This window comes from Thunnus maccoyii, chromosome 16 (assembly GCF_910596095.1).
Source record: "Thunnus maccoyii chromosome 16, fThuMac1.1, whole genome shotgun sequence".
NCBI lineage: Eukaryota > Metazoa > Chordata > Actinopteri > Scombriformes > Scombridae > Thunnus > Thunnus maccoyii.
In genome coordinates this window covers 13,923,300-13,946,764 of record NC_056548.1, presented here as the reverse complement: position 1 = coordinate 13,946,764, position 23,465 = coordinate 13,923,300, and the positions used below count along the sequence as shown (strand labels likewise).

Genomic DNA, 23,465 nt, shown 5'->3' with positions numbered 1-23,465 from the left:
TTGTCACAGAGATGGAGAACAAAGGAAAGTAGGAGCAAATTAATGATGGTGGGGGGTTTCATGATGAAAAACAAAAAGGGGCAGCAGGGTTTGGTTAACAACATCAAACACACAAAGCAGATATTGGGAAAAATATCCACAGGGTAAAGTCAAGAAAACAACATGTTATGGGGAAGATGATCCTCCCAAACACCAATTATTAAAACATTTATCAGAGGGGCTCAGTCTTCACATAGGAAAGAAATTATTCATTGAGAAAGGAAAGCAAGAGAAGGAGTTGAGAGAGACAGAGTGTTGCATACCTGTACCTTTGCTGCCCCCTGTCGTAGGACTTGACAATAGCACCTTGTTTGTCTTCCCCTTGGGGCGAGGCAGAGTGTTGGACTGCACCTTCTGAAAAACATTATGATTTGAATGATACTCCTGATGATGTGTGTACATGTCATAAGTTTATTCATGTGTAACAACATGTCTGACTGTACTAACCTTGTTTTTCCTGCGGGGAGAGGGAGATGCCTCGCTCTCCGATTCAGTCTCACTGTAACATTCTATTCACAAATAAACACAGATGTTTAAAATATTATTACCATTATTTGGGATACAGTGCAACATGTGTAGTACATTCAACTTTTCTGATCATTTTTAATCAGATGTCAGGACTTGGTTAAATGAATATATTGCACTGTTTGTAACCATGGCAACAGTGTTTATGCTTCATCTTACAGTATGTTACCATTTAACTCTGTTTAGTGAAACTATCATAACCAGAAACTAACAAGACTTTAATTTTTTTTTTTTTTTTTTTTACTTAATAAATGACCATGGTATACAAGCAGAGAGTACTACTGTGTAAAATAATGGACTGGGGAATGGGGAGGAAATGACATGACCTTCATGATTATTTTGGGATAGTAGGACAACCCATCAAAGGGTCAAGCAGATAAAACACCAGATGTATTTTGGATGGAATTGTCCAACAAATTGATATTAAAAAGAGAGGAGAATGTTTTCTCACCTTCTTCACTATCTGGGCCCGTATGGAACTTCTTGTGCTTCTGTATGGCTGTAATAAGACAGTTAATCCACCTGGAGAAAATAAAATGACAACAAATATCTCAAAACAACAACAAAATGACAAAATTAACACCACCTAACACCATTTACTGTTTTAGTAATATTTAGGATTAGGCTTCCACATCTTTAGATTTCAACACAAGTGACATTGCTTCACACTGAAAGAAGTGTCCTGAAATCAAACTGCAGGGGGCAGTGCAGACTTGTTAAAGTATGACTTGACACTTCTAATGTTCTCACTGCAAAAAAATGAATGAAGACACTACATTCGAGCTGGAGCACCCAAACAACACCTTAAGAATGTGTCATTTATGTAAGAAATGTAGTCTTAGTGGCTAAAGTTGAACTATTATAATGCCTTAGCTTATTTATAATGATTTTTGAGAAAGACAGATATGCTGAATATGCTCTGTAATTCATCCAACTTACTTGCTCATGTCACTGACGTTGTCGGCAGCGAAGAAGAAATTCTGAAATCGCTGGTGGCACATTTTGAACACACTTGTGGAGAGAGAGAGAGAGAGAGAGAGAGAGAGAGAGAGAGAGAGGGAGGCACAGACATGGAGTGAATCTCAGGGCACAAGAAACTCATCACAGATCAATTAAAACACATAAATCATGCAGATATACACACACACATTCACAAGTGCATGAAGTGTCACAATAACGTAACAAAACTCCCATATTCCCCATATCCTTATTCAGTATAATATGTATTTTTCAGTTTAACAGTTAATTTTGAAAATAAAAAAGAATGTATTGCACATTTTCCAGGATTATGTAACTTTGCTGGACAAAGCCGAGACAGATCTTCCACTGTGCACGGATACAATAAAGCTTCTGTTTCAAACTACTCAGTTATGAATAACATACTAAAACTGTTTTTCATTACAGCACTGTATCTTTCATAATACTTACAAAGCCTCACATACACCTAGTTAGATTACTAAAAAGCCTGTCAGTGCACTCCATCGCGGAGTTCATCCTTACTATTTTCTTTTGTGTTCTCCGGCGCTCTCTATGTTGTAGCTTGCTATATTGACAAGACCCTCTGCCTTCTCGTCCTGTAAAAAAAAGCAAACACACACACAATTCAAGAGTTAGAAAGCTAGAAAGTTAGAAAGTAAAGAGGCCCAACTCATACAAAATGAATATAAGCACAAAACAGCTTCAATAAAATGCCCTCAGTATATACAGTATATATAGGGTCATATATAATTAAAGCATGTACTTCAATATATCACATATTAAAGCACATGCTAAACAAAAGTTATAAAACAGTAAAAAATACTAAAACAACAGTGCTGAATACATTTTTGAAGCTTGTTGTTTAAAGGGTACTTCTGAAGAGTTCAGTTTATTCCCGTATGCCCACCTGTTGGCTGGTGTACCAGTAAAGAGATGGCCCCTTGAGGACAAACCAGAAGCGTTGCCACTTCTGGGCGATGAAGACACTGCTATCCTTTCTCTTCTTCCACAGCCAGCCGTCGCAGTCGGGGCGACCGAGTTCACGGCAGGACACACGACGCCGACTCAGAGCTGTCGTCATTCCTGGGAGGACGAAAGGACGGCAAGGAGGAGGGTACACGAGAGGAAGAGCAATTGGTTTTTGAAAGAGATCATTAAACACTGGAACAGGACTGTAGTAGTTGCTTCTGGTGTCAGTCTTGTTAAACATGAAACTTTACCTTTTGTAGAACCTTTCTTTGAGTCCTTATTTCCCTGAAAAGAGAAGCAGGTAGAGTTTATTCTGTGTTTCAAATGTGGTTTGAAAAAACATCAACTAGCAGGGTTCAAACTTTCATGTCTTGGTGGTAAATGTCTGCATGTCTTTCTTGTTCTCTCTCACCGTGTGTCCCACCATTTCAGGGCAGGAGGTGATGCTTGCTGTTTCCTGGTTGACTCCCTGAGGTGAAGAGCTCCTGAGTGATCCCAGGGGCGAATGACTTCTGGGTGATAGTGAGCGGTCTCTTTGGATGCTTGGAGAAACCCTTGAACTTTCAAAACTCTCAAAGTCCCCTGGAAAAACACACATGTAGGTGATCATCCTGCATAAACCAGCAACTGTCAACAACAGTGAAGCAGTATACCTGAATGAAAATGCTAATGATTGTACAATTGGTGTTGTCAGTTATATGACAATAAAACTATTATAAGTTAGCAATATAATTCCCACAGAATTTGTGTCAGCAGCCAGTGATCTACATTTATTACTCTTTTATACAACCAACTCCATTATGTCTAGGTGACAAATTTCACATGCGTGCATGGTACAAGTGCTAATCCACTCATTGAGCTAACAATTACTCTGATTAGGCTTTCATTAAGAGAGAAAATTGCAATCTGTTGTCATCTCAACCACGTGTGCTCACAGTTTGAAAACCTTTTAATGTCACAGAAAAAAAAAACATTTTCCCCTGAACAATCTTCAAACATTCTGTTCTTTTAATAAAGAAAAAAGGTGAGAATCAGGCACGCAGTCTTAAAGTGAAAACTGAAAACTCCTTTACTACAAGATCTAAAGAAAGACAATTAAAATAGACCCACTTACATCAACCGAAGTCTACCCTGATTAAGATTTCAAGGCAATAAGTCTTTCAAAGGCCCTTGTTGTAGCCAATGTTTATTTTTACCGGCACACAGCGTATCATGGATTTTCTATCTACATCACTTAGCGGAACATCTTTTTCCACGAGAGATATTTGGAAGATATTTATTGGTATTTGTTGGCATTTTATCCACATGAGCTCACAGTCTGAATTCCTTCAAATGTCACAGCACAATTGAAACTAAAATAAGAGTACCTGTCCTGCCTGTTCTATGCTGAGATCCAAGCAGCACTTTTTATCTGATATACTGTTGCAGTATGCTTATTTTTACACAAGCAACACAACTGAAACAAGAAAAAAACAAGCTAAGGACAACTCGAGGACTTCTGAGGAAAGGAGACATTTTGCAGATGTCTTGAATTCCCCTGTAGTTTCCTACCTGAAGCGGACAGTGGTGACAACCCCCCCTGTTGGTTTTGATATGAAGTGAGAGTCAGGCTCCCCTCTAGCTCTTTGTCAAAAGCCAACTCTGATTCCTCCTGTCCCATAGGCTGCTGATTTACCTCTGGCCCTTGAACTGCTCTCCTGCAACAAAGAAGATATAGAAACAATTGAAACAACTACTCGATGGTGCTTTCAGACTCCGGCATCTGAGATGTGAGAATCGGCTGCCAAAAGCATGCGATTCACAGGCAAACGTGCAAACACGGAAGTGAAATGAATGAAAAGTGTCACTGTTCACAACCACAAAACCATGTGATGATATCTGTGACGAAACAAAATAAAGGTGACAATGTTTGGTGATGGGTTTTTAACTCTTTCAGGTTGATTCTTATACAATACTGGTATGAAGTGAAACCAGTGGTTAAAAGGTAAACAATACGATAAAGTATGAACGACTTGAGATTAAATATGACTCGATATGCCAGAAGTCTAAAGTTTCTACTTGTATTTTTCCTTAGCGTAGAGTTGTATTAGGATGTGACAGGATTATTTATAACCTTAATGCTTCATTCCCCGCCTATTGCTTCCATTTGTTTGAGTGTGTCTGTTCTCCATCAACTCTCACTTTCTGCCTCTCCATCGCTCTTTTCCCTCCCTTCTCCCCCCTTTTTTGTGTGTTTCTTCATCTATCCAAAACTCCCTCATTTATTCATCTTTTTCTTCATCTTTTTCCTTCTCTCTCATTTCCAGTCAGCCGTGGGTTGAGGATGTGAGTATCAGAATTTCTGGCATTTGCAGTGTGACCTCATCGCAAACCAATCGGGTCATGGGAGATAAACAAGGTCAAAGAGGTTTGTGGGAGGTTTAGATTCAGATCTATTGAGTAAATTCTTGGTTCATGAACCAAACTTATGTCCAACCTGGGGCCTGTACTACGAAGCAAGATCAACATATCCAGGATATCTTTTTATCCGCTGGCTTCACTGAGCCTGAACATTGGCCGTCCAGATATGTACTCAGTACTCATCATTAGGTATTTAGGATCTCTCCCGTTGTTAGAAATTCTGTTTTAAAACCAGAGTGGAAATAGAAAGAAGTAAGAGGTGAACCTGAAGTTACCTCGCTTACCCAAAATCCTGCTTTGTAGAACAGGCTTCTGCTCTGTATGCATGCTGACATGTATACAGACTTATTAACTTATCCATCTTCAAAGTCTATCTTTTTATTGGTTATACAGGAAATTAAAAGGCTTGATTTTCATAGTAAAGACAGTGAGTTCAGAGACCCAAGCACTAGATGCTAGATTGTCAAGATAATTTGCTTCTACAGAATTGTCTGCAGCTTTTAATTTTGTATATTCTCTTCATGTCTTACAATTAAAGGTACCTTGTGGAGTTTTGTTTCTGTTCTGTCAGATCTGTTTACATTCAGTGTTTCTCAAGAAAAAAGCTTTGTGCATACCCTTGAGGTTTAATGTATATGTTGAATGCATTTCCTTCCTTACCAAACATTTGAAATTTGAAACCTGTTTGCTACATGGATGTATTATAAGAGCTGGATGCTGGACCAAAAATGTTGCCCATTCAATCCAATGAGAACTGCTTGACTGGCGCATACGCCAAAAAAAGTGTCTACCTTCTGGGTTTGCTTCGGCGTTGTGCAGCCCACTGAATATTCATAGTGGTGTTTCTACCGTCGGCCGTGCCCGCGAGTTCCCACTCAGTCCATAGACTTTACATTGTGATGACATCACATATTTTTAAATCGCTTTTCTCAGATCGAGGAAAGTTTTACAAATATAAAACCTTCATGGATTGAAAATTCATAATAGTGAGAATCATAATTGACCTTATTTGCAGTTTGAGGTGTCCTGTCAAAAGTTTTACAGACGTCTCTTTTACAATAGTGGTCTATGGGGAAAATGCTTTTTAGGCCCTGGAGGGATTTTGCGCTGCAAGTGACCGCTGGGAAAAATTGGCTGCAAGGCTGAGCAGCAGAGCCCTATCCAGCTCTTATAATACAGTGGTTTGCTAGCTTGTAGTCTTTTTCTTCCTTGCATTTTGCTTTTTCTTTGCTGCACATTTCTACTTCTTAAGGCATCATCGCCACCTGTTGATCAGTGGAACTGAGTGAAACCATTGGTCCTCATGCACATGCACAGTTTACAAACAAAACACGGTCCCACTCATCAAGGTACCTTTAATTTACACACATTTCATATTTTGAAGTATAACGTATTTTGGTCAAGTGATTCATTCAGCTCTATGTTATAACTTTCTTGTACAAGCAAGAATTATTTATGTTCTCACCTAAAAGATAAGGACCTGACAGAAGCTGCTACCCTCTCAAATATGGAGTTCCTTGGATTCTCCTCCTCGTCCTTTTCCTCCTCCTCCTCTTCCTCCTCCTCTGACCTCTCTTCTTTCTCCTCGTCCCCCTTTTGAAAAGAAATGAGCAGATATGTAAGCATGTGAGTGCACACACAACAGTGTATGTATGTGTATTTAGGGGTTAGCAAAGGGGTAAGGAAGCAGATGTCATGCGAATTGTGATAGCAGCCCTCTATCCGCGGTCTCTATCCGCACACTGTGTGGCTTAGGAGATGAGACAGCAACACAGACAATCACACATACAGTCTGTGAAACCCTTGCTAAAAGCATGGCAACTTGTGAGAGCAACGAGGAGTTGTTACATGCAGCTGATTCACATCTCCTTATGTGTGCTCTCTCACCCTACGGCACCAACTAGATTTGAGATTAACATGGTAATGGTCACAAGGGGGTGTGAAATGCAAAGTGTGTGTGTGTGTGTGTCTGTGTGCTTGTCTTGGATGCAGTGTGTCATTGGGTGTGTAGTCCAAAGTCGAACAACAGTCGGCATAGTGACTGCTGAGAGCGTGTAAGTGTTTATGGATACAGATCCCAAGTGATGTTAAACGGAAATCAAATTGTGGATTCTCATGAAGAGAGGGCACATGTTGCCTTCACTTTCACCACGTAAACACTCCAGTTTCTGCAGGATGATTTAATAGTTTCTTTCACCCGTGGATCTAATTATCATAAACTAAAATTAAATAATAGGTGATTAAAATTGTATGTGTGCAATAATTGCACTGTTGGCTTGAAGCTTCCTCTAATAGCTTTACATACTATCAGAAAATGTTCAAGTGAGGTTTTCAAGCCCACAGGGTTATGTGGCACGGATGAGTAAAAAGGCAACCGAAAAAAAAGTAATCGCTGAAAAATGTCACTGTGTGGGCCCAACAGACAAATTCTGATTAATAATGACTTACACTGGCATACAGTGATGATATGCAGTTTTTCTTAATGTTCTTTCCAAATTGTGGTTGGTGGTGTTTGAGATACTGTGTGTGACACATGGATGAGAAAGGAAATGAATCATAGAGTAAAGAAAATTTATATTCTAAAGCTCTAAAGGATTTGAATGGAACTAGTATCTAGTCTTCCATGCAGTGGAGCTGTAGTTAAGTTTGAGGTTGGCACCTTAGCAAAGGCCGATTGTCATTAAAATGTACATGGCTTATCTGAATGTTCTGAGCAAGTTTTAAGATAAAGTATTTCATCAAAAAAATAACTTTGGGGCTGAAAAGAGTGCAAGACAAAAAACTTATTGAGTGTCCAAAATAGAATTTATCTGCTGGGCAACATGAATGTATTCAGTAAATTTCAAGGAAATCTGCTCACATCATCCTCTGGGAACTATTAATATAGCAATACCAACTTATCAGAACAACATAATACTCTTTTCTTATATATATATATATATATATATATATATATATATCATACAGTCAGTTGGTGGGCTGATGAGGTGAGTGGAGGAGGTTTTTAATGATCCCTGACCTGTGTAGAGGAGAGCTGTTGGTCTCCGCGCCTCACTGACCCAGGGATCTTCTTGAGGACCAGAGTCACTCCACTGGGATTCTCCCGTAGCTTCTTCACAAGGTTAGCTCGGCTCCAGCCCACCTGATGCACCGAAAACACACGATTATTCTAGCATTAGACACTGAAACATTATTTGCAAAGTAAACGTGCAGAACTTTGTCTCAGTTACTTTTAAGATACGATAATTCACAGTCCACCCTGACATAAAGTCTAAGATTGACAGGACCACATAGTGAAATGACGCAAGTGCAACATACATACAAGCATGTGTCTACAGACATAACACTCACCACTATCTGGTCATTGACTTTAATCACTTCATCACCAGCGATGATCTTTACATAGGCATCAGCTGAAGGCTACAAAATGAGAAACAAACAACACATCAACCCCTGCCACACACAGTACTTGAGTTCAGCTTAGGTGCATATTTTTTTTTTTTACATCATCAACAGATGTGAGACAGCTAAGAACAGAGTACATTACATTGTATCATAAAGTAGAATATGTTTTTCCTATAATCTGACAGTTAGTCATGGTGTCTCTTGAAGCTTGAAAAAAAAAAGTCCCTAATGATGTTGTCTAGACTTTCAGTGTATATGTAATTTTCTTTCACAATATCAATATATATCACAATATACAGAGGTACATTTTCTGGAAAAATCATTTGAGGAACTGTTTATGGATAAAATAGCCAGATAGGAATGTCTGTTTTTGGTTAATCCATTGAATTAAATATAGTACCTGACAAATCATGAGAACTTTACTACAATTATTATATTTAATTTAATACACCTACAAAAGGGATATCTACTGTACCACAGTATGACAAAATCTGACAGTAGTCAAATTTATATTGTCTCAGGATATTGACATATCGCCTGAGGAAATCCTATGATGATGCATTGACATGGAACAGAAACTTTGTGAGCACAGTGATAGTGCCCAGATTTAATGATTATACGGCTGCTACCCGTGTGAGGTAGTACTGATCATACACAAATACAGTACATGTACTCTGTGTGTGAATTTGTGGGCAGCACTAAGCCATAGCGATGAGCCTGCAGTAGCAGGGGAACGTAGAGTACTATGTTGTTGACATCATGGAAAAACAACATCTCCATCTCTCTGTCCCAGAGGAGAGCTACCCTTGCACTCATTTTACAAGCCCTCCTCATTCTGGCTAATAACCTCTCTTCCATCCTTCCATTGCTCCCTTGTTTATTTAACAAGCCCCCTGATCTCAGTGATCTTTCTCAGAAAATTGTGCATCTGTGCTCCTTCTATGGGATGATTTTATTTTCCCAGAGAAGATGCACATTTATGCACATTAAAAGCCAAATCACTTTAAACTATAGTTAACGAAATCAACATACTGAGGGAATTCATCATTTTTAATTAGATGAATCCTATGTACTAGATTTCCCTGTTGTTCTGCTGAGTTTAATACTCAGCTACTATGGCTATGACAATCAAATTAAGCACAAGTAACTAATCTGATCTGTTTAACACATATGGCTTTTTATCAGATGGAAAGGGAGAGTATTTTAAAACAATTTATCTCTGATTTACAGATAATGTTATGCACTTAAGAAGAACAAGAAGTACTTATTGATCCCTGTGGGGAAAATGATCCTCTGCATTTGACCCATCCTATATACACACACTAGGAGCAGTGGGCAGCCATAGTGCAGCGCCCAGGGACCAACTCCAGCTCTTCTGCCAGTGCCTTTGTCAGGGGAACTGACAGGAGTATTAACCCTAACATACATGTCTTTGATGGTGGGTGGAAACCAGAGCCCCCAGCAGAAACCCCCACACACACGGGGAGAAAATGCAAAGTCCACACAGAAAGGACTTGGGACAGCCAGGGTTCAAACCCAGAACCTTCTTGCTGTGAGGCAACAGCACTAACCACTGAGCCACTGTGCTGCTCAAACACTTAAACATGTATTTATGATATCGCCTTTATTAAGCATAAAAAAGGACAAATACTTAGTTTAATATAAATATAAAACATGGCAGATGACACACATGGATATTGTAAGCAATGATGTGTACAAACTGTGTCTTTGTTTACATGCAGTTTGCAATCTGCAGCATTTGGAACAAGTAGCACCCTGGAATAGATATTTATAAATCCACAGTATCTGCAGCACAAGGGCTTAGATTTGTATCAGTTTCAAAACAGAGAAGCAAAGATAAGCTATCAGCTAAAAATAATGTGTCACACAAAAGTACTTCCAAGGGGATTTCTATGAAGCGCTTTCATAACAAATAAACCAAAATCAACTTTTCATACTTCAACTATGCAGAGAAGCATTCATGGTTGAAAAAGACACCATTGTGCATTGATTCGATGAAAAATCACTAAATGAATCTTCATTGTAAGAAACACAAGAAAGTCAGTGTATTTTTGAAATAATATATTGGAGTCAATATTAGAGCCAATTGAAAATTAAAATGTTTGCTCTGTGCAACTCTGAATATACTTTCAGTTCTATCTTGATAAGAGACACAAACAGACAAGTGCGTGTCTGTGGTTAGCAGATCAAAATCCTGCAATAGGAGAAGTGTAAATGACAGTACTCTCCTGCAGAAAATATGTGACAGACATCACGATTATAGTCATAGCTCGTTACTTGGTACACTCAGTGCACTGACATGTCAGAGCTCTGCCACTTTCTCAACAAGACAGAACCAGTTAAGAAATGAAACCTAATAATCATGTGTAAGACTCCAGTAGCCCACAGTGCTTTCATGGGGATCTTGCAAAGAGGCAAACTGTAGCTGAAGTCAACCTTTTGGTTTGGACTTCAAGAGGAGATGTTTGAGTCAAGCTGCTATTCGGAAGATTGGTTAAGAGCGTGGAAACGGCAGTGATGGTTAACTCTGAGCGGTTTGTGGGCTGAGTCAACACTAAACAAAAAAAAAAAAGGAAAGTAATTGAGAGAGACTGACCTCAGCAGCAGTTCCGGTCACGTAGTGGTTAATGGAGCCGGTGGAAGTTATCTCAATACCCTGAGAGAAAGACAGACAGAGAGATATTATATACATTTCAATCTGATAAACAACACATATAAAGACCTTTGCTGTACTTTTGCACATCACCGAGTCAAACTGATTCTCACTAATAGGCGTAAAAACATTGCTCTGCCGTGCAACTGTCATCACTGTCGGATTCTGCTGCAGTATTGATGTCTGTCTCCAGATGTATTGATGGGTCAGTGTGTAATCACCCGTCAGCCTGTCCTAATTGATTACTTCAAGTCGTAATAGGCATGGGGGGAGCCAACTAATCACACCCCAGAAACCCCAGATCACATAATCAATAATCATCACATGACAACAGACACATGAACGGATTTCAACTAAGAAACGATTTCCTCCCATCACTCTACTCTGGGTTTTATTTTCATTGACATTACTAATTGACATTTACTATTACGGTACTTAAAAGCTATAAAATTCAAATGTGAACTTGCAAATGTCTTTAGGTTCCGTGTTGCCTTTACACACAATTCAAAAACTGATAAGCAATATTAATATGGTGATGTTTTTATAGACCTTGGGGGTTAGATACTAACTCTGTAGTGTTTTGGCAATGGACAGTAGTTGCTAGATACAACTTCACAAAAAAACTATGTTTTTGCAACACTTCTCTTTAATTCCTCCTTCTCCTTTGTGACCAGAATAAATCTATGTGCTATGTTTTACTTTTATATTCACATTTATCTCATGACATGATGCCATAAATCCAGTGTATGTGAGTTATAATTCCCCCTGCCACTCACTTCCCTTTCTGTCTTTAGTTCTTATTACTCTCTAACTCTTCGAGGGCTCACCTCATTATGGGTGCTGCGCCCCGATCGATCTCTCTGTGTCTTTAAAGGATAATCGGGTTTTGCTGCTGGTTGTTGAGCGCATTTGTAAAAATGATTTTGTTCCACTTAAGAAAATTACACAGAATTACCACCGACAGTTTAGCTTAAACCCACTTCCTCTTGCACACCTGCAGTCACACACACAAATTACGTATCCATGGACACAAACACAAACAAAATTAATCTTTGTATGTATTTGTCTGTGGCAGATGTCAGAGGTGATGAAGTGGAGCTAGAACATGTGCAAACAGCTGTAAAGACAACACACTGGCAATGATTTGGAGGGCCAAGCAAACAGATAAATGCCCCGCACAAGGAAATCAGACTGCTATTACCATCTTACATGAGAGATTTTAACCTAATGGGATGAGTACACAAAAGGGAAGGAAATTGAGGAAATGTACTGAACCAAATTGCTCCTTCAAAATGAAAATGACACTAGATGATGTAAGTAACACACAAAGGAGAGGACTATAATTGTTGTACTCAATGTACCGCCTGAAGTCATTAAGAGAGGGGAAGAGGCAGGAGCACAAAGTTGTTTATGAACAACTAGATGTGAGAGAGGGTTTTGGAGAGAATAAAAAGAATAAAGCTGGGTACAGGGAGAACCTTGAGGTAGATGAAAAGGAGTGATGAGTGGAACCAAATGATGATGGAAACCTCTGGGCAATGATGAAGGCAGAAAATGAATACTGAAAATGACATAGAGAGCGAGAGAAAATATGACACAGAGAAAGAGATGATTGTCAAGAAACTGATGAAGTGACAAAGAGTGGTAAGAGAATTTTTAAAAATGATGTAATAATGAGATGGTAAGATGCTGCACATATGAGAAGAACAGATGAAATGCACAAAGAGGCGACCAGGAAAGTAAAGAAGCAGAACTCTTAAGAAAGAGCTTGAAAATAGTTAAAGGGATGAAGTAAACAGTCACTAATTCTGATTAATCTTGAATGGTTTCGTTTCTCATTTTCATATCACTCAGATTAGAGTTACTAGTGTTATTACTCAAATTCTGTATCACTGATTGTTATTTGTAATTAAGTATTACAGATTAATTGTAAAAGACAACTTGTATATGTAGGGATAATACTTGGGAAGGGTAAAAACAATGATCATTTTCCTGTGCTTCTTGTACATAATCCACATTATTATTATTTCTACTTAACTAATTACAGTGAAATCAAAACAATTCCTTGCTTTGGTTGGGATCCTCGAGGACAACAACCCCTATTTTGATTTCTAATTCAGTATTTCCATGCAGACTGTACATTTTTTTTCTTCATGCGCTGAAGTAAAATGTGCTTTCGTGTTAAACTTCAACTTTTCATTGGTTCTATGTTCAATGACAGCAACAATGACAAAAGGTCAGAGATATTAAGAGTAAAAAAAAGACGTGTTTACCAGCTGATCGCCAGGTGACACAGGCACTAGGTCGACACTCTGGAGCTGAGCAGTGTGGGTAAGAAGTGCTTCGGGGCTGGAGTTCAGGATCTCATCACACACTGCCACCAACTGACGGCACTGGAGGTTGAAACAAAACCATGATTTACTTGGAGGAGAAGTCGGTTTGGACTACAGTATATTTGGCATACTATCAAGAATATCTCATTCATTCCTTGCAAAAAAAAAAAACTACTGAAATTACCAATAGATACAGTAGAAAATCCACAAATTATAACAGACTTACCACAGGGATGATGTCCTTTTCCTTTTCATAGACTGTGGTATCCTGTTGGACGAGTGAAACAACATGAGATGAGTGCCAACTACACAGCTCACAAAGCACAATAGCAGAGAGGATCCCGCAGCGACCTTCATAAAGATGATATTGATTGAATGTTGTGGAAATGAGACAATCTGACTCAAAACTCATGTCCTATTTCCTCTTCACAGCATGAATCAGGAAGTTAAAGGCACAGACGCATCAGTCCAGAGCTCTAGTGATATTTTACTGGCTTTTATTATAGCTGTGTTGTAGAAATGAATAAATACATAAAATGTAACACATATTCTACAAAATTGGCAGTACAGCAAATAAGCAATCTCTTGCACAGTGTATAATGTCCACTTAATCAAAGGATAATGCCCAAGAGCACACATGCTTACATACAGTATGCCTATGCAAGAGTATACATACATGCACATTTACTAAGCATGGCTAAGAGTCAACAGAGTGGAACTAAACTGCTTAATCTCTGGTTTCTGGGGGGAAGGTGTTGATAATTCTCCAGGCATTACTACGAAGCAACTGAGTTGACCTGGGAGCTGCATGATGAGAGGAAGGCTTTGAATGAAGGAGGATGATGAAAGGTACAATAGGAAGGTTGTAGGAAGGGAGGGTAGATGTTTACACAGCACAGAATATTCAATGAATAGACTAATGCCACATACCATTATTGTCTAAACTAATTTGTAATGCCTGATGATGTGATGAGTTACATAAAGGATTGTAAAGGGAAACTAATCCCTGTGAAATGTAACAAGGGATCAACAGTGACCAAGGTTGGATTTCTGGGCTAATTAAAGGCTGTGACACAAGGCTGCAGGGAGAGGAATGACGTGGAGAGGTTCCTGTCACGATTGCTGGTCAGTTCAAGTTATCTGCTTGTGTTTGTGTCTTGCCCTCATGTATTTGTTTGAGTGTGGATAACTACTGGGAAGAAGAACATGCAATATACTGGTTTACACTAAAACAAATTGTAAAATGTTGTGTATAAACACTTTAAGACATCCACTCTAGATCTTTATCTCTATCCCTACTCAAGCAAAGTAGTCTTGTCATGGCACACTGGCTAGATGTCAGTTGGCTAGTAAATTAGTTAGTTAGGCTTCTTTCATAGCAGAAAAAAAGACAATTAGTTAACCAACTTTGACTTGACTTGACTTGACTTTAAAAGACATACATAGGTTGAGTTAAAAAAAATATTAAATTATCGAGGGAGCTGGGTGCTAAAACTGAGGCTGCCCTTCTCAGAGCTGTTCTTAAACCATGTCATTGGTGGAAACTAGATCTGGGTAAATAGATTTAGGGTTAATTTTAGCCACTGAGAGGAGTTTGTCCCATATTATAATGCCAATAAGAAAATTAAGTCAATTACAAAAAAGGATTTTGACAGAAGACTACAGCCATAGCGGCTCGAGGCTGTATAGACACAGCAATGTTTTGACCTAACGCTTACATCAGCATGTTAACATGCTCACAATGATAATGTTAGAAGGTATAATGTTTACTATGTCCACCAACTTATTGTAGCATATTAACATGCTAACATTTGCTAATTAGCACTAAACGCAAACTACAGCTGAGGCTTATGGGAATGGTATTAGTTTTGCAAGTAATTGGTTACAAGCCAAACTATTGGACAAATTTGAACTGATGACTGTTCTAGGGATCAACAAACTTGTTACAATTCATCTTGAGGAGGGCATTTCATGACAATCCATTCAATAGTTGCCCAGACATTTCATACAAAAACACAAATGTGCACCTCATGGTGAAGCTGAAGGAAAAAGTCAGAATTCATTATCTGTGGACCATGAATGTCTGAACAAAATTTCATGGCAATCCATCAAATAATCCTTGAGATATTTCAATCTGGATCAACATAGTAGACAGACCAACCAACAGAATGACTTTGCCATCCCAAGAGCCACACCACTAGCATGGCTAAAAGATATTTCATATACTTTGTAATAATAGACATCATAAATCTCATAAAAAAACTTTACCAGTTAGGGATAGGAAAACAAATGTTCACCTGCTGTAAAGACAGGTCAGACTGTAGGGGTAAGTCGGATGCAGGTATGATTCACTGTTACACTTTAGCAGTGCAGGTAAATGCTGAAACAAGGGTTTGAACATGGGGCAGACCTTTATGACTTCAAGAAATCCATGCTCTAATTTGATCTTGTAGTGTCAGTTGTGGTACAAGTAGCTGTGGTTTTAATCTCATTGTCATTTCCTACCACATACTACCATCACTTCTGCCTTCTCTTAACTAATACCGCTTTCTTTCAAGCATCTTACCACTTAGACAAAAGGTAAAAACCGAGCATATATATATATATATCCACACCTATGCTTTCTGCCACGGGAAGCTTCCCTACAATAGTACAGCTTGTTCTGCATTTTTTCTAGCTCAGCCAGAACAGGAAATGACACATTATTGGGTGTGAGGTGGGCGACAGGTACACTTCTGTCCTGAAACTGATGGGCGTGCTGGGAAAACAGAGCGCACGAATCTACACTTCCCACTGCCGGTTCCTCAGTGAGGATGACGCAAAGAAGAGACATTGTGTTCGTATGCTTACAAACACAAATGCATGCACACATAACCACTTTCTGACTAATCGGTTATAATACATTTATAGAAATCAATAAAAGTTAAGTGTCCACAAACATCTAAAAGTATGAAAAAATATATAATAAAATACTATAAATATACTGCTCATTCACAATATATCTGCTGCCATACTCAGTTTTAAACTACATACAAGTTATTTTCACAGATTCATGGATATCATGGTATATTATACTTATGAAGGATATGATGCCTTGTAGAAGTTATAAGGGAGTGGCATTAGGGGAAGAGATGAGACATGAGGAGAGAAGATGAGCTTGACTGTGGGACAAACATGTTTAGTCCCCAACTGCCTCGAGCATTTTCACGCTCCATTTTCATGCCCTTCTATTCATTTCGCTCTCAATAAGATATTAACTAAAACCCTTCACTGGAAAACATCGGCTGCTGTGTTTTTTAAAAGGAACCCCTCAGGTTCTGAAACACAAGATTTAAAAACTGTCACATTACACAGAGATGCTACTGTACCGATGGACCATTTTCAGTTCTCCATCAACTAAAGCAGAACCGGGGGGTCACAAAACGGAAACATTCAAACAAATGCAGCTCTGGGCTTTCAATTAAGCACGCATGTAGAGCTGCAAACGATTAGTCGATTAATTGATTAGTCGATTGACAGAAAATTTGATAACAGATTCATAATTTTTAGTATTTTTTAAAGAAAAAATGTCAAACTCCTCTAGTCCCAGCCTCTCAAATGAATATAATATGACACACATGAATATTTTCTGGTTTCTTTAGTCTTCACCAATATTAAACTGAATATCTTTGGACTGTTGACTATTGGTTGGAACAAAACAAGACATTTGAGGACGTCACCTTGGGCTTTGGGAAACAGTGATCGTCATTTTTTTCACCAACTAATTACTTAATGGAGATCAATCGATGATGAATATAATCATTAGTTGCAGCCCTACATACAAGACTGTAAGTGTAATATGCCACTCATCACCACTAATATTCAAATCATGGACCTTTTTAGCACAATAAGTCTACGCTGCAGACCGACTGTGACTTCAAGAATGACCTTTTCTTCAACTTGACTCTAACTAGGTTAGTTATAGATTAGCTACAATTCTACTGCTTCAATAAATGGTAGACAATCTCATGCAGAATGAGCTGCAGTAAGATTCAAGTTACCTTAATAGAACTTCAAAAGTAAATCTTTCAACTTTTTTTTTTACCTTTTAGCTAAATGACAAGAAGGATCATAAAGGTGCAAATTGTTTATTTCATTGAGTTCTGCACTGTCAAGTAACATGCATCTACTCATTCACTTGATAAAAAGAAAGGTCTTGTGTTGTGTTGTGAAGCATGGTATGTGGCTTGATCAGGTGGTGAGCTAACTTTACTGCAGTGCTCTGTGCCTGAAAGCTGTTTCTCAACAGTTGTCTAGGAAATAAAGACAAGCTATTATGTGGTTGTAACATTCTGAAAAAAGAAAGCACACAACAAGAATGTACACAGGCATGCATGAACACACAAACACAGCAGGGCTCAAACTAACACAAACAGATGTGATAACACATATGAATGAACATACATGTTCACACACAGACTGCTGATTTGTTGTTGTCTGTAACTTAATGTGTGGGCTAAAATGCAGTTTATCTAAGCCTTGTCAAGTCAAGCCACATAATGTTCTGTCTGTCTCTGTGTGTATGTTTACAGACTTGGACTTTCCCAGTAGCTATTTTATATTTGCTACCAGGTCACACACTTGCTATAAAAAGGCTGTGAGACATAGCTATGATAGATCTCTTTTACACCTGCTACTCATCTTTCCATCCAAATCTTACTTCCCTCTTTTCCTCTTCCCTTCTCGTCCACGTCCTCTTCCTCGCCTTTTACCACTCCTGAACCTTGAAATTGTCCTCTCTTTTCAGCCCCATAAATAATTAAAGTTATAACAGTCATTAACTTCTGACAGCTCACATGGATGATGCCTTTTCCTAATTTGAAGGGTTCATTTTTCTTTGTTTCCCCTAAGGTCTTTTTTATTGATTGTCAATAATGAATAGAACAGACACTGTACAAGGAAAGGATTTTTTGTTTTTCTGAACAATGCTCTTCCATGTCACAACACATCTATCTTCCCTAACAACAACAAACACACAGACAACCACAGCTGATCACAGAAGATATACTCTAAATCATGGATGCCTAAAATTAAAATGATAGACATTAACAGTAACTGAATACATTGACAGTAACAGAAGAATAATATAAAAATAATAATAAAAATACGAAAGAATAGGGGGGAAACTTAGAGATTACTGTAGTGGGTTTCTCAAAAAATGTCAAGAAGGGGCACCACACTTTGTAAAATTTACTCTTTGTTCCCTGGGTAGTATAACGGATTCTCACTACATTCATACAGGACATAATGTGTCTAATCCAGTGTGAGTGGGAAGGAGGAGCATAATCTCTCTAATTAAGAAAAATATCTTGTCCAGCCAGTAAAGAAGTAAAAGCCAATACGTTCAGTTTTGCTTTAGGCAAATCCAAGTCTGGAGCAATGCCAAAAATGGCTGTCAAAGGATTTGGCTCAATTTGGTGGTGAAGGTTTTCTGAAATGATTTGAAAGACTGATGTCCAAAACTTAACCAAAAAGGGACATGTCCAGTACATGTGAAGGAGTGAGGCAGGTGCACTTTTACATTTATCACATGAAGGTCAACATCAGGGTACATTTGAGCTAATTTGGTTTTAGATAAAATCGATACAATGGACTACTTTCAATTGCAAGACTGCATGTCGAGCACACATGGAGGCGGAGTGTATCCGATTAAGGATTAAGTCCTGCGTGTCACCCGTAAAGTTAGAATGTAGGTCTTGTTCCCAAGCAGTCCTTACAGCAGCTATTGAGGGGCAGTATAATTTTGAAATAAGGTTACAAAGGTTAGACATAATACCTTTTGATATGGGGTTGGCAGAAAGAAATGTATCAACAGGATTGACTTGAGGTTTATGAGGAAGTTGGGATATTAAACACTGTACACAATGCTTAACTAGTAAAAATCTAAAAAAGTGTTTCTGTCAATTTTAAAAAACAACCAAAGTGATTATCAATAAATAGATCACCAGTGCATTTCAAGCCTTTTTTCGTGCCAGATCTGAAATGCGCCATTGGCCATTGAGGGAGCAAAAAGATGACTAGCTGCAATTGGGCCCAGATTTGTAGGAAATGCTCTATGACTGGGTTAGCGTTGGGAGTATCAGGGGCAAGTGGAAGTGCAGTGCCTAAAAGGGCAGGTAGAGAAACTGGGCCACAAGCACAGACCTCCATTGCTACCCAGGCTGAGTATAAGGTTTCAAGGTAGGAATGCATCCAATACGTCAAACAATGAATATTTGCTACCTTGTAATAGTATTGGAAATCAGGCAGAGCCGTTCCCCCTGCCTGCTTGGGGTCTTTATAGTAATGCTTTCTGTAACCAATGGTGTTAACTATTCCAAATGTAGGATATTATTAGTCAAAGGCTTAAAAAAGGGATTTGGGGATGAGAATGGAGAGATACTGGAAAAGATACAGGAACTTTGGAAACAGTGTGCTGTCTTACAATATCTTGACTGACAAAACAAAAACCTTGCAGTACCAAAATGTATCCTTTTAAACAAAGTCACAGAGAGTCACAAAGTCAAACAGTCACAGATTCTTTAAATGGAGGTTAAACATTAAATTCACTTGGAGTTAAATTTTTACATGTTGCTTTTATGTCAAAAACACTTTCAAAAGATATATTCTATTATCTTTTCATTTTCCCGTATCTCATTGAATCACATACCTTAGTGGAATGCCTCCTTATTCATTTTTGCTCTCATATCCGAGTTCATAGTTCACACAGCTCTCTCTATCATTCCCTCTGTCTCTCTCTGTCATGGCCTTCGCTTGCGGCTGGGTTGATTAAGAGCAGACTGAGTTTGTGTTACTGCGAAACTCAGACTTGACAATGCCAGTGAGGGATTCCAGCAACACCAGCTGACTACTGACCTTGGTAGCCCTCGGGGTGTGAGAAGAAACACACAAACACTCCCACACAGAGACAAAAAGGAAATAAGAGTCCTTTCTTTAGTGTGAGAGGTGCGGTGCAGCTTCGGTGAAAGCAAAGCAGTTCTCCAGAAAAGGATGTCATGATGAAGCCACAGCCTCCTGACAACACAGTAAAACGTCACGGGAGGGCATGACACCGGCCCCAACTAACCACAAGCGACTCATAGATGCCACGACTGGTAAAATGCTCTGCTGCTAATGTAACTTCTACGGTATAGGGACACACACATGAATTGTGTAATGTGACATACTACAAGTGTGTGTGAATCAATGTGGTTTTCCACACAGCCTGCAGGTTTATAATGCTATGATGACAGTTGGATGGATGAAGCCTGAACCCATGTGTATGAGGATTTTTCATTTTCTCCCGTCTATTGAATAGACGTGATTGCTTCTCAGCCTTCCAAAACTGACCTTTTAGCTCATCTGCCAAGAGCTGATTTATGAATAAATGTCTGTGCAGCACCTACCAAGACAGGTGACATACATGTTTTATAAATATAGAATAACCGTATCCATTTCCAATGCTTTTTTTGTGAATGAAATTTGTTGCTAGACGGTAATTTGAAACTTGTACACTCATTCATTGAGTGATGTTCGAGGAAAGGGGAAGTCCGAAAAACGAGCCATCCGACTGTTTTCACTTCAAAGATTGACAAGCCAATTCGGGAGGTGAGCCTATCAAAAACAAATGACCCGCACCTCACTGTACGAAATGGACGCACACGCTCACAACGTTCAAAAACAGGAATTGAGCTAACAATAGCCGGCCATTAGCAAACGATGATCAACGTCTGAGAGAGGCAGACGATATAACATCCTCAGATGCAGCTGCGAAGGTTTCTCACTAATCACTCACTCCTTCTTCCGTGCGTATGAAGCAAACACTGAATGAAAACAACAGTCAACTGGCACAAATCTGATTCACTTCATGGCGGCAAAACATCCTATCAGCTCCATCACTCTCTGAAATCCATACTTCCTTCCTTTCTCTCCACGCAGTGAGTCCATAAGAATATTATTACTGTTTCTGTACACCAACACAGACACTGCAACTCTTGTTCCTCACACAAAAAAATCTTGTTCTAACTCCTGACGATGGCTAAACAGGTAAAACTGCTGGTTCCGACTAACCTTATATGGCTAGGATACATCTCAAATGAGGCTTGAATAATCTCTAATATTATTATAAGACACAAGATTATAAAATGTCAACGCTACTTCAAACTTTGAATGATAACTAACCAGCAAAAAATAGCACTTGCTGTTTTATGTAACTGTATTATTTTTAAGCAGCTGAAAAAGCAACATCACCTTGTAGAGAATTATCCAATCAAAGAGGTGAGAGCCGTACCTGTCGTGCTGGGCAGGCGTCCAGAGAGCTGGCTATAGAGGTCTATATATAAACTCCTCTAAATACTGAGCCTCCTCTTTCACCCACAGCTTCCCTACACCTTTTTTCTGTTGCTGCGTTCCTCTAATTACCTCTCATTTTGTTGTTGCTATCTCTGCGGCTCTATCTTCTTTTTGTCCCACTGACTTCTCCCCTTCACTTCTGTCAGGCTATTTAAGTCGCTTCAGTGTCGTTTCAGAGTTAATAGTCTCTCTCTGCTTGTTGCTCACTGCTGAGTGTTCAGCAACAAGCACTCCCCCAGGAGTCAAAAGTCATTTAACAGTCACCGTGTAATCCCTCACTGAGTCTCCTCCTTCTTTCTCTCCCTTCCCCTTTGATTTCCGCTCTGCCCTCGCCCCCTTCCCTCCCTCCCTCCCTCCCTCCACCCCTCCCTCCCCTAGGCACTACAACATATCCAGGCCTGTCCCCCTTCTGCTACCTGTGAACACTTTTCATCCACTTAACATTCATGCAGTTATGAATATTCCCTCTCCTCACATTTCTTCTGAAACAGCATTTCACCGTGCCGTGAAGGAGTAAATACAAACAAAATCCAGCCCTAGTCTTTGGCAATCCTTTCAACCTAAGCTTCTTCAAGGTACAGCTGCCTTCAAATATGCCAGGAATGTAAAGATAAAGAATGCATTACCCAAGCTAAGCTGAGGAACAGGGAGTGTGTTGGCGCTTCTGTTTTTGTTTCTGTATTTTAAGGCTTGATTAAAAAAAAACAAGACAAAACGCACAACAGGTTGTAGTTCCTCCTATGCAAAATTTAGTGCGCATGACAATAGCATTACAACCGTGCTTTGCTCATGTGTGGTTCCTCCAGAGATAAAAACACATCAGGTTTTCATGAACATGTGTGCAGCAAAATTTGTCAAAATAGCACTCAAAGTGTGAATGCAAGAGAAATATTTTTGAATGCTGCATTTTCCCACAAAATGCTGCCCAGGCATACACTTCAGGTTGTCACAGTGTAAATGTAAAAGCACCAGAAGATCATTGAACAGACTAACCTTGTGAACAATTTCTCCCAGCTCCCTGCAGAAGCTGTATATGTTCTTGCTGGTGCTGTATCCACTGAGCTGGGATAACTGATACCTGAAAAGACATGAATTAAATTCAAATAACTAAGCGGATCAAGACTGGAAGGCCTTGAAAGCAATCATTACAATGATTTAATATCACATTGGTAATTAAAAGGAACAAAGACAAATAGATGTTCTCAGAAAGTTACACAAAGAGAAAATGAGAGAGAGCGAGCACAGACGGACAGGAAAGGAATTTTAAAGAGCAGGTATCGACTTTCTGAACAAGGACATGTAAACAGCATGACAATGCGTACACCAGAACATTCAGATTGGGGGGCTACATTGTTCAATGATTTTAACACAGTCGTGCCTTTTACATAAAACCTACAGCAAAAAAGAAATTACAGCCAAACTATTTTTTTTTTACAAAACAGAGCACATGGCATTTTCTGGGTAAAAAAAGAATTTTGAGTGCTGTATATATAACAGTTAGATAACTCCCTCTTTACAGACCTGTTGAGCAAAGAGAAGAGTCCTTTGGCAGAGGCGATGAGCTCCACAACAGCCTGCAGGACACCAGGAGGCAGCTTGATGGCGCTCCGTCCATCGTAGCTATTGTGTCGCCATCGGCCCTGGATGCCCATCTGGAGGCTGTGGGCAACAGCACGCAGCTTCTCTGTCAAACCGCGTAGGTTCTCCCCACCTATACCGTACGTCTGCAGAGCACACACACTCTAATCTTTTAATCTTTTAAAGGATAATTC

General features: G+C 39.2%; 1 protein-coding gene across 2 annotated transcripts in view; it reads right to left on the bottom strand.

The window, feature by feature from the left end:
• cnksr1 (connector enhancer of kinase suppressor of Ras 1) overlaps nt 1-23,465 on the bottom strand; it is a 28,874-nt gene that overhangs the window by 1,788 nt on the left and 3,621 nt on the right. The window contains exons 3-19 of one of the 2 annotated variants that reach the window (XM_042387883.1): nt 23,215-23,417; nt 22,687-22,771; nt 13,550-13,591; nt 13,264-13,383; nt 10,934-10,993; nt 8,263-8,331; nt 7,931-8,053; nt 6,377-6,504; nt 4,063-4,208; nt 2,924-3,093; nt 2,763-2,796; nt 2,450-2,625; nt 2,065-2,138; nt 1,504-1,575; nt 1,016-1,086; nt 487-548; nt 303-393 (exon numbers count right to left, since the gene is read on the bottom strand). In XM_042387883.1, the coding sequence (XP_042243817.1) occupies nt 303-393; nt 487-548; nt 1,016-1,086; nt 1,504-1,575; nt 2,065-2,138; nt 2,450-2,625; nt 2,763-2,796; nt 2,924-3,093; nt 4,063-4,208; nt 6,377-6,504; nt 7,931-8,053; nt 8,263-8,331; nt 10,934-10,993; nt 13,264-13,383; nt 13,550-13,591; nt 22,687-22,771; nt 23,215-23,417 (1,726 nt within the window). The remainder of the gene's footprint in view (nt 1-302; nt 394-486; nt 549-1,015; nt 1,087-1,503; nt 1,576-2,064; nt 2,139-2,449; nt 2,626-2,762; nt 2,797-2,923; nt 3,094-4,062; nt 4,209-6,376; nt 6,505-7,930; nt 8,054-8,262; nt 8,332-10,933; nt 10,994-13,263; nt 13,384-13,549; nt 13,592-22,686; nt 22,772-23,214; nt 23,418-23,465) is intronic. The other variant, XM_042387885.1, reaches the window with a different exon arrangement.